Source organism: Mandrillus leucophaeus, unplaced genomic scaffold, assembly GCF_000951045.1.
Source record: "Mandrillus leucophaeus isolate KB7577 unplaced genomic scaffold, Mleu.le_1.0 Scaffold9, whole genome shotgun sequence".
Classification (NCBI taxonomy): domain Eukaryota; kingdom Metazoa; phylum Chordata; class Mammalia; order Primates; family Cercopithecidae; genus Mandrillus; species Mandrillus leucophaeus.
Genome location: NW_012109807.1, coordinates 5587533 through 5599404, shown reverse-complemented (window position 1 = coordinate 5599404; position 11872 = coordinate 5587533). Strand labels below are relative to the sequence as shown.

At 51.8% G+C, this 11872-nt stretch overlaps 1 protein-coding gene across 3 annotated transcripts in view; it reads right to left on the bottom strand.

The window, feature by feature from the left end:
* Positions 1-5797: 5797 nt before the first annotated feature.
* CHST10 (carbohydrate sulfotransferase 10) overlaps positions 5798-11872 on the bottom strand; it is a 26197-nt gene continuing 20122 nt past the window's right edge. For all 3 annotated transcript variants that reach the window (XM_011969599.1, XM_011969598.1, XM_011969601.1), the window contains exons 6-7: positions 8679-8784; positions 5798-6973 (exon numbers count right to left, since the gene is read on the bottom strand). In XM_011969599.1, coding sequence (XP_011824989.1) covers positions 6436-6973; positions 8679-8784 — 644 coding nt within the window. In that variant the 3' untranslated portion in view covers positions 5798-6435. The remainder of the gene's footprint in view (positions 6974-8678; positions 8785-11872) is intronic.

The following is an 11872-nucleotide window of genomic DNA, read 5'->3' as shown; positions in this document are numbered from 1 at the left end:
GCAAAAAGGAACCAGAGCCTAAAGATTTTGAGATTCTCAGTCTGTCCGTGTTGCAAAAAATAAGAAAACATGTTCAGAAGAGAACAAGGGTATGGCTGACCTACCACTTGATAAGGAGATTAGTGTGGGTGTGAAGCATGGACCTCACCAACCATCTCAACAGAGATGGCCAAGAACAGAGATGGGATAATACCGACAGAAACACTGCCAGCTGACACTAAACACACAGCTGACAGCAGAGGCTGGGCGCAGTGGCTCACGCCTGTAATCCCAGCACTTTGAGAGGCTGAGGTGGGAAGTTTGCTTGAGCCCAGGAGTTTGAGACCAGCATGGGCAACATAGGAGGTGGGGCCACCAGGTCAAGCTACAGGAGTGCCTTTGCCACCCCAGTGGTTCTGGAAGGTAAGGCCACTGCTCCAGTGGGTCTGGAGGACAAAGCATCAAACCAAAAAAGATTCATCTTAAGCCATAAACCCTAATGTGATTTGCTTTACTATGTTTTGGAACTGCTTGGGACCCATCATCCCTTTCTTTCCTTTGGCTGCTTCCTTTCGGCATGAGGATGCCTGTGCCTGTCGCACCATCGTATTTTGGAAGCGCGAAACTCATCTGGTCTCATAGCTTCACAGATGGAGAGGAATTCTGCCCCAGGATGAACTGTATCTCAAGGAAGGGTATCTTGGGCTTAAGAGTTCCTAAACGCTTTCTGAGCTGGATATTAAGGGATGAATAGCAGTTAGCTATAAGAAGAGGAGGGAAGAGAATCCCAGGTGCAGGGAACAGCATGTGACAAGGTCTGGAGATGACAAGAGGCCATGGCGAACTCATGGAAATGAGAATAGGTGGCTATAGCCAAAGCCTATGGGTGGGGCATGGAGTGAAAGTGAAGGAGATGGTGAGAGATGAGATCAGAGGAACCAGAGTCTAAATCTTTAAAGACTTTGTACTTTATGTGGAAGAAATTGGACTTTTTTTCTAAGAGCAATGGGGAACCATTTAACAGTTTCAGGTAAGAAACAACACAATTAGAGTTTTATTTGACAAAACCCACTCTAGCTGTGGGGTATAGAAATGATTGCAGGTGGGGCCAGGCATGCTGGTTCACGCCTGTAATCCCAGCACTTTGGGAGGCTGAGGCAGGCGGACCACCTGAGATCGGGAGTTCAAGACCAGCCTGACCAACATGGAGAAACCCCTTCTCTACTAAAAATACAAAATTATCGGGGTATGGTGGCTCATGCTTGTAATCCCAGCTACTCAGGAGGCTGAGGCAGGAGAATCACTTGAACCCGGGAGGCAGAGGTTGCAGGGAGCCAAGATCATGCCATTGCACTTCAACCTGGGCAACAAGACCAAAACTCCGTCTCGAAAAAAAAAAAAGACATGATTGCAGGTGACTAAAATCAGAGGTGGAGGCAGGGGGAGCAGCAGGGCAGGCGTCTGTTTGTGGGCGTGGCCCGCGTGAGACATCTAGTGGCCCATACTGGAGAGGTGGCAATAGGGATGGAAAGAAGTGGCCAGGAACCTGAAACCTGTATGTAGATAGTTGAATCTACAGGATGCGGTGACTGATTGGATGAGAGGAGTGAGTAAGAAGGAGGAGTCCAAGATTCTGACCCAGATTTCTTGTTCAGACACCTGGATGGTTTGTGTCACTGTTGTCTGAAATCATGGCCACATAAAAACCAACAGGTTTGAAGGGGAAGATGAACGTTCTGCTCAGGAATTAATAAGTTTGAAATGAGTGTGGGGCAACCAGGAGGAAATACCTAGTAAGCAGGTGGTATAAGAGTCAGAAGCTCAAAAAAGACATGCAGACAGAAGGTACAAACTTGGGTCTAAATCAGCATTCGAAAAGTCTTCTTTGAGAACCTTGTGCCAAGCACTGTTTTAGACAGTTGTGCTGCTATAGCGGACAAAACACACAAAAGTGCTTGGGTCCCCATGGGGCTTATTTCCATGTAGACGGTAACTGACGATCTGCAGGGAGGCCTCTTTGCCCAGAGAGCAACGACAGAAAAGAACTGAGCTAAGAATACTGGGAAGCAATAGAAATTAAAGGATGCACAGAAGAAAGGAATCTGGAAAATAGACTGACAGCCCTGAAAATTGCCAGATTCAAGATGGGGGCGACACGTAAGGCAGGGCCCCATGTGGGATGGGGAAAGAGCTAAGGCAGGATGGTCTTAGGATTCGAGAGCCCTGAACGTGCTTGAATGCCACTGGGAAAGAGCCTGGTGGGGAGAAGGGGCGCAGATACAGGAGCTGGCGCTAGAGCAGGAGGGTAATTCGGAACTGATGTGGGGAGGTGCGGAGTAAGGTGGGAGGCAAGCCCCGCCCACTGTACTAGAACACGGGGAAAGGGGAGAGGATGTGTGGATGCAGGTGTTTGCAGCTGTGGAGCCAGGATGCGGGAGAAGTGCTCATCTGATGGCACCTGTTCCCTCTATCGGGGACAAGGTCATCTGCCCACAGTAAATGAGAGTGGAGTGGAAGTTTGAGAAAAATGGGCTGTGTTGAAATAGACACCGTGGTGAATGGGGAGAGCAAATTGAGAAGCCAAGGGGAGCTGCTGGGAGGCACTGGGTTGGGGGCCTCGGTGGGGGAGTCAGATGAACGAAGGGCGATGAACCGAAGAACAGCAGGGTTAAAACAACGGATTTGAGTCAGTAGAATGTAGCTGGCAGTCAACGCTGTGGGCTCTGGTGTCAAAGTACTAGAACTCAAATCCCCCGTCTGAGCTTCTCAGGTGTGTGCACCATACAAGTCATGGTAAGCGAGTGGGGCAAGGGGCAGATGAAATGAGAAAGGGAACTTGTTATATAAAAACTGTTGGGCCGGGTGTGGCGGCTCATGACTGTAATCCCAGCACTTTGGGAGGCCCAGGCAGGTGGATCACCTGAGCTCAGGAGTTTGAGACCAGCCTGACCAACATGGTGAAACCCTATCTTTACTAAAAATACAAAAATTAGCCAGGCATAGTGGCACGTGCCTGTAATCCCAGCTACTCAGGAGGCTGAGGCACGAGAATCGTTTGAACCCAGAAGGCAGAGGTTGCAGTGAGCCGAGATCGCACCACTGCACTCCAGCCTGGGTGACAGGCGAGACTCTGTCTCCAAAACCAAAACAAATATCTAAAAAAACAAGCGGTTGAAGCTGAGAGCTACTTGGAGTTCAGTGATCACTGTGACACACACACGTTTTTGAGAACGAGTTTCACTTTTGTTGCCCAGGCTGGAGCGCAATGGCGAGATCTTGGCTAATCGCAACCTCCGCCTCCTGGGTTCAAGCGATTCTCCTCCCTCAGCCTCCCCAGTAGCTGGGATTACAGGCACGCGCCACCATGCCCGCCTAATTTCGTATTTTTAGTAGAGACAGAGTTTTTCCATGTTGGTCAGGATGGTCTTGAACTCCCAACCTCAGGTGATCCGGCCACCTTGGCCTCCCAAAGTGCTGGGATTACAGGCGTGAGTCACCGCACGGGGCCAACATATATTTTTAAATTTATTTAGTAAAAAGAAAAAATAAATCCTCCAGAGCCCCTATTACTCCAATGACACCCAAACTTGCAGAGCACAGCCATTCCTGGTCACATCAAGCTACTTGCCCTCCCCCTCCAGGCGCCAACTACTTGCTGTGGGGGTGTGAGTCTGTACTGATGCATGCTCCTCCCTCAGCCTTGGGGACATCCCCCATCACCCCAATCATCACAGCTGTTGGTTGCCTTGTGCTTGCCCCTCCTCCCGGAGGAGAGGAGCACATCCCTGGAAGCCCTAGATGACGCTGCCCAGCCTTCCTGTCTGGGCACCCACATTAATCACAGCCAACCCACCATGCCTTGAATGTAGCTTCCATCCCCCCCGGGTGTCCTCTCCTCTGGCCAACCCTTCTGTAATGCTCCCCAGTGTGGCTACCTTACCTGCCTGAAGCCGCCTGACTCAAGCTGGACAGGTGCAGCCTTGTCCTGGCACTTCCCAGGCCTCTCCTCTCTTGTGAGCCTGCAGTTCTGCTCAGCCCTGGAACTGCACCATCCTGCTGAGGGTCTCCGCATGTCTGAGGGGCTTGGGAAACTATGCTGCATAATTTGAGTTTAGTCCAACAGGCTGCCTTCGCCTCACATTTAGCTGCTGTCTTGATTTTTTCCTTTTTGTTCCCTGCTTCTGGAGATTCCAGTTGAGCGAACCAAGCCAGGGTTTAGAGTGAGAAAGTTGGGGGGTGAAAGCGAGGACCCCCCCCCACCGCCGGGTCAAAGGCTCTTCTTTCCAGGAACCCAGGGCAGAGGCCACCTGGGTCCCCTGTAGGCCGTGAGCACACATCTTCATGTGCACCCAGTCACTGTGAAAATCAAATTTCATCTCAGCTCTGGGCGTTTCTCTGTAGTGGTTCTCAACACAAGACCAATAAACCTGACACTTGCTGGGAGTGAAATCCAGTAGGAGAGAAGTGGTCTAAGACATAAGCCCGTTGAGTCAACCTCGTATTACTAAACTTCCTAATTTAGGAACTGCACTCCGGGCCCTAACACCACTTTTTGGAGGCAAGGTCGCTGTTTATGTTTCTCTCAAACCCAGGCTGTTAGTGCAGAGGTCCCCCTAGGCCTGCCTGCTCCAGCCGCCCCCGTCCTGGTGTCACTGCCTGGGAATGAGCTGTGCCACCATCCAGCCCAGTCCTGAGGGACGCCCAGACAGGGCAGCAGACACCTCCATGTGGTGCTGCCTCAGGGGGCAGAAGGAGGTGCACCACCTGCTGTAAGCTGAGGAGGGAGGAAGTGGATCTGGAGCCTCGGAAGGAAGTCGGGGGACAGGGGAGTGGAGGTGCTGGCTGTGCAGAAATGAACAGGGTGGGCCGCTGTGCTCAGGGGCATCCTTGCTCTGGACAGTGATATGTCTAGGAGATACTATGGTAGCAATCTCCACTTCTGTGGCAAAATATGTTAGGAAAATGACCCAAATGCCAAAGGGGAGGAAGAAACCATTCCAGGGGCCAACCTTTTGTTTGTGAGGGAAAACACTATTTTAATTCAGACTAGCTTTAAGGCCTTCCATTCATATACAGATCCAGTTAGATTCCAAACAGCAAAGAGGTCATCAATCAGCTCATTTGATCTGAAACTGTAACAAGACTTTGCTAAACGTTGTAGAAAAGTAACCCAGCATGGTGTCCTCGGCACTGTGCGTCCATGGCGGCTGAAAGCTGGGCCTCCTGTGGTCTGCCTGCCCTAAGCAGCCGTGCACGCACGCACACCTGCCTACCCCACCTGCCTGGGGCACGTGTGGCCACAGGCGCCCTTCCCAGAACCGCAGCTCATGTCAGGTTTGGCACATACATTTTATTTTACTTTCACATTGACACATTCAGGAAACCATTCTGAGAAAAGGTAGAGGCCGCCTTGAAGCAAAGCCTGACTCCCTCCTCTACCCCGGGCTTGGCAGCACCATGCAGGCTCAGGCTGGCACTCACACCAGGAAACTGTACCGGGTCACGGCGGCCCTGGCTGTGGATGGTATCTGAGATGGTCACTGTGGCTTGCCCTGTACCAGGGCCTACCTCGCTGCCAGGAAGTCACGCTGCTGGAGGCTACCTGGGCCATGGGTTTTATTGCTGGTGAACTTGGTTACCCACCTTCCAGTCACATGGTCCAGGATGGTGGCATGATGAGAAATGGCTCTGGCGGTGCCCATTTTGCTGAGATGAAAGGAATCGAAATATGTAAACGACACTGAATCCTGTGATGCTGGCATGTGGCCCCTGCTAGTCTTCAGCTCCAAGGTGGGAGCTCCCTGGAGGAGACAGGTGGAGATGGACCCCCACACACCACACCACCCTCTGGCTATCGCTGACCACGGGAACAAAACAGTCACAGAAAGAATGCTTTGCCTCCACAGTCGTAGCAGCACCCAGATGAAGGCCAGAGGTGCCGCTTTATTCCTCAGATCTGATGCTGCAAAAGCCTCTGTGGTTTCAGCAGTCCCCTTGCTTCTCTGTCCCTCCTCAGAGTGCTGGGTGCTGTTCCTGCAACCAACCAGTGACCCAGTGACAGGTGAGGCCACCCCAACTAGCCAGGAGAACCTCAGGGGCATCCCCTTCCTTGACATCTGAGGGAAATGGCTCCTAACGCTGTGTGATGCGTCCTCCCTGCTGGGCTGTCAAACTGCAAATCTTAAGTCTTCTCTCCCCTATGAGGTAAGCAAAGGCCAGCAACATCCTAATGACAATGGCAGGGGTGGGGGCAGGGTCCTCAGAGCATCTTACATCCGAACTAAGCTGTAACAGTCAGGGTCCTGAGTCATATGTCGAGCAACTCACAGCCCTGTGGGAGACCCCAGGCATCCTAAAAGGAGGGGTGTGGTGGAGAAAGGGTCATTTCTGGGCTTCGACCTCCACCTGGTTAGCCCCAGGTCTAACAGAGATATTTGAATTCATAGGTCCTATGCATTAGTTTAGCAAAAAGTCTGGTTTCTGGTACCCAAAGAGCTTAAAGTCCCCTTCGAAACGTGCATACAGGCGTCGGATGTCTCGTTTGCTGATGCCCAGGAAATAGTGCTCCACCTTGGTTCTGTTATACACGGTGATGCCCGGAGGGATGGTCGGGTATGACACCAGGTGGTCAATGCCAGCCTCTTTTAAGATGTAGGGGGCATCGTCCTCCAGGGTCTCGTGGTGTCCAATCACACTGTACATTATCTCACAGGGCGCACAGAGCTCCACATACGTCACCCAGTGAATGATGTGGTCCCCAAACTGAAGGTCTAGCCATCTGTGGTTCGGATCGCCCAGGTAGCGCACGAAATCTTCAAACTGGATCCCCCGGGTCTCCGTCCGGTTCCTCCTGTATTTTCTGATGATGCCAGGGGCAATCTCATGCCTGTACCAAGGCTCAAACCGGGGATTGTGAACAAATTTATCCTTAAATGCAGAAATAAGTCTTTCGAAGGGATCTCTTACAATAAAAAACTTGAAGTATGTTTTCAATCTAAGGAAAAAAATGAACAAGAGGTTAACTTGACACCCCAGGAGGTCATAGCCGAGGGGGCGGGAGAGGGAGGAGTGAGCGGAGCGCAGCACTGTGCATGGGACCCTCACCTGCCGAGGCTGCCGTGAACGCATTCCACACGTCTCTTACTTAATCTACTCCAAGATCCTGTGGATTAATCCTGTTATTACCCCACTTGGCAGGTGAGGAAACGGAGGCTTGGAAAACCTTACCTGTCCAAGGCCACAGCACTCATCGTAGGCAGTCACTGTAAAGACATCTATTTAATCTACATTCTGTTTTACTTGAATGATTCAAAATCATTCATTCAATGATTCAAGAATGTTTACAAATGTTGTTCCTGGGCAGAAAATCCTAAGGGCAGGAACTATGAGTGAGTCAGGAATAGATGAGGCCAGGGAAAGTTACTTTAAGGGCATATTTTAAAAAATTCAATTCCAATTGCCAGGGGAAGGGGGGCAAGAGAAAATGGAGAGTCAGGCTTCACACTCCAGCGGGCAGACGCGGGTCTGGGTGAGCTGCCAGCAGGTGGCAGCAGAGCAGGGCCCTGGGGAGGAGGGCCGGCAGCAGTGACGATGACAACAGTGACACCACGGAACACGGCGTGCTTACGACGGGCCAGAAACTGCTCTCTGTGCTTTGCACGTCTTCACTCACTGAGTCTCACAAAAGCCCCACGAGTGCTCAAGGCGACAGCAGGACAGTCCTCACCAGAAGCATCTCTGGTAAGGGTTGTAAGGGTGGACGGGCGCCATGCAAGGCAGGTGGATGCAGACCCAGGAGGCAAAATCCAGCTGGTGACCTGATGTGAGCTGCTGCTTCTGTATCCTCACTGCTTTTCAGCTTTGCTGTCCCGGGCCACCTGAGAGCTACTGCATGAGAACTTTCTCACTTATTAGCTAACGACTCCATCTTTTTTTTTTGAGACGGTCTTGCTCTGTCACCCAGGCTAGAGTGAAGTGGCCAGATCTCGGCTCACTGCAACCTTTGCCTCCAAGGTTTAAGCAATTCTCCTGTCTTAGCCTCCCAAGTAGCTGGGACTACATGTGTGTGCCACCATGGCTTTTTTTTTTTTTTAAAGTAGAGACGGGGTTTCTGTCAGTCACACTCATCTTGAACTCCTGACTTCAAATGATCCGCCCACCTTGGCCTCCCAAAGTGCTGGTATTACAGGCGTGAGCCACTGTGCCCAGCCTGGACTCCATCCCTGCCGCAATCAGGGGTTCTGTCTCTCTACCCTGCCCATGCTGGGTGTAGCCCACACAACCGCTCCAGGGGCAGCTCCCACAGCAGTGGGCACAATGCCTCCGGGAGAATCAAATACTCAGTGAGGTCTCTGCAATCCAAATCCCTTTCTTGTAAAGAAAAGATCATATTCAGCAAGCAATCTATAAAACTTTACCAAAGGAGAACAAAGTTGTCTGCTCATTTCTATCAATAAAATTATGTAACCTTCATGTTAATGGACTGTGTGAAGGTGAGGCTGGAAATTCTCAGAAGGAACTGAGAGTTGAGAGGAGCTGAATGGCGGGTGAAGTTAGCTGCCTCTCACTGATGCAAACCGACAGCCCTCTGTGGTCCTCCAATCAACCTGGCAAGTACAGAACTGAGCCTGGGGTTTTTCCCAAATTTCTTCCCAGGTTTACAAAAACTCCCCCCTCCCCTTTGAGGAAGCTGCTCTCACCGCTTCTGAATTTCTGCATCACTGAAGGAAGAGAGCCGAGGAAGGCCGTTCTTCTCGTGGTCGTGCACCACGTTTTCGGGGATCTCCTCAATGGAAGGAAAGGCTCCTGGGAAGTAAACAGAAGGGAAGGCGGGTTGGCTGCTCCAGTGCGCCCCTTAGAGAAGGGCATGTCCTTACCTCGGGCCCCATGTTCCCCACGTGTGCATGACACGCCCACCCCCAATATCCAAGTTTAGGTCTTTGAATTCCAACCGCTTCTGCCAGCAGGAGGAGAGAGTGAAGAAAAGCTTCCGGTGAATCCATAAGCCAACTAGAGGAAACTGACGCTTTCAGAGAGGAGGGGGAGGGAGCAGGAGTGGAAATGCTGGCAGTGCCTACCCCTGGCAATGGACCTAACTGGGCTAAATCTGCCATTAGAGGAAGATCGCTGCATGCAAACAGAATTCCTAACACCAGCAATACTTACTCTACTCTGAGACTGGGGGAAAATGCCGGAGAAGCAGGACTTTGGAACGTCGTGCTAACAGATGCCGGCGGCAGCTTCACAGCCCTATCCCATAGACAGGCTAAGCTCTCCAAGCACCACATGCCGCCCAGCCCACGGTGGCGCTCAGGTACCCCCGGAGCATCCCAGGCTGGCAAGGAGCAAGGACCTTTTGATGCTGGAAAAATCTGACTAAGCTATGGGATACATTTGAGACAGGAGTCAAAAGAGGACAAGGCGTGTCGAGTAGGCAGGGCCGTGCCAACAGCCAGGGTCTGTCATCAGGGACCAGTGCAGGTCCAGGCTGCTGAATGGAACTTGGGCAGGGTCATCCTCGGCCTGGGGGCCGAGCAGGTTTTTCACTCTTTTCTCAATGCAGACAAATGGAAATAAACGTCAGTATGCTGAGGTTTTCTCCAAGTCTCTGCAAACCTTAATATCCATCTCTGTGTTAATCCTGTAGGGTTAAGATTGGAGACCTGGCAGGGAAGACTCTCCCTTGGCCATCTGAGCAGTGGACACAGTCTTGTCTGTTTTATTCATTCCTCCCCCGAGTGTTTAAAGCCTAGTCCAGAACTCTGCAGTATGTGCTATGGATGGTTGCAAATTAGGCGTGGGGAGCACTGCTCTCAAGGGCACAATGGCAGAACCAGCTCTGTGGGTCCACACATGGACCCATTCACGTACCTGTCCCCATCCAGGTACACCAGTGGTCACCAAAGACAGCCACAAGGACCACCCGCTTCTGTATTACATGACACAGCAAGCCCACTCCGATTTCTACACTGCCCTTGTAAGTGGGTGTTTACTTCTTAAAGTATGCTGCTTCACACTGTGGTGGCTGATTTGTGAGTCTTTTGTATAGTTCTTGTTTTCAATTTGATTTGCAGCCTCCGTCTGCTTCTGAAAACCCAACATGCTATCCAATGACTGCAGAAGCACATTAACTATATGTGACAACCAGAAGACGAGATGCCACCATTCTCTCTCCCAGCCAACCCATGTGAAGGCCAAACAGCGGCCAGGAGTGACCACGGACTCTGTGGGCAGCATCAGGAGTGGCAAGCAGGACATGGAGCCCCAGGACCACCCACCCATGGTGCCCCAAAATCTGATTCCTGATCCAGGAGTCCCACTGCTGCTGACAGGAACTAACTTCTGTCTGAAGCTAAATTTCATAAGCAGAGCCCATAATTATGAGGATAGGTTTAGACTAATTGGAATTAAAACAAATAAACATCTCTAAAAAGAGTAGTGAGTAATCAAAACTGCCGTGTATGAGGTCACTTTGTGATGATCTAATCTGTTCCTTAGCAAACATCAGGTTTCCTGAAGCAAGCTGACTCAATCCTCTGAACGCAGATGCTTAGTGTGAAATGGGGCACAATTTCTTCCTGCTCGCTGACAAAGAACGCTTGGTCTGCAGGTAAAGAGGCCCCAGGCCCCGGGCCAGGGCTCCCCTCCCAGGATCTATGGTGTGAGCCCTTCTCATTGCAGAGAGGGTAACCGTGAGGCTACCTGGCGGCTCAGCGAGTGTGGGGCTCTGGGGACGTGGGACACAGTGGGTGACCATAACCATCAGCGCAGGGAACCTGAAGAGACAAAGGAGGGGGGCCTGGGGGTGGGCAAGCCACCAAAAGTGAGGATCCGCTGTGACAGGTAAGGAGAGCCGGACTGTGGCCGTGCCCCTTTGAAAAGAATCGGTGTCTAAACGAGCCCCCCTAACTTTTAAGGCACAACACTAACAGGAAACCACAAAAGCAGGCCTGACTGGAAGGCCACCAGTCCTTTCAGGAGAAATCAGCCCCTGTGTGACTCCTCCCGGCCGTCCTCCCCAGCCTCCTCAGCCACGGCCGCCGAGACCCTTCCCAGAGGGACACTCCGCGAACCCACACACACCGTTCAGAACAATCAGTACTTTCTTCCACTGGGTGTTCCCCACTTTGGGAGTCTGGCAGAAAAGAATCCTGTGCTTGTCACAGACAAATATTCGGTCCAGGACAAACTTGGAGACGGGAGTGTGCGAGAGATTCTTCAGGGCGTCATCCCTGCAGACGTTTCTGATGAGTTCCAGGCGCTCCATGTAGACCAGGGGTTGAACGAGCCGGCTGTCTGGAAGCTCCTTCCCAGTTGGCTGCAGGTGACACGGAGCAGAAGAGGCCCAGGGACCATTAAAAGAGGCAGGACCGGGTCAAGCAGAGCTGCTCCTGCTGGCCTATCCCCTCCTTTCCATCTGGGGCCCTCTTTTCTTCCCTTCCTTGCCTTTCTACAGAGTGACACCCACTACCCCCAGCCCCCTCCCGAGGCCTTCCTCAGAGCCTCTCCACCAGCCTGATCGGCAGGCTGGGCAAGGAAAATGCATGCGAGCTTGGTTCCTCGGACGTCTTTGGAGATAAGTTTGACTTTAAGAAACAAAATAAGGCCGGGCACAGTGGCTCATGTCTGTAATCCCAGCACTTTGGGAGGCCAAGGTGGGCAGATCCCAAGGTCAGGAGTTCAAGACCAGCCTGACCAACATACTGAAACCCCATCTCTACTAAAAATACAAAAATTAGCTGGGTGTGGTGGTGCATGCCTGTAATCCCAGCTACCTGGGAGGCTCAAGCAGGAGAATCACCTGAACCTGCGAGGTGGAGGTTACAGCGAGCCTGAGATCGCACCACTGCACTCCAGTGTGGGCATCAGAGCAAGACTCCATCTTGGGGGGAAA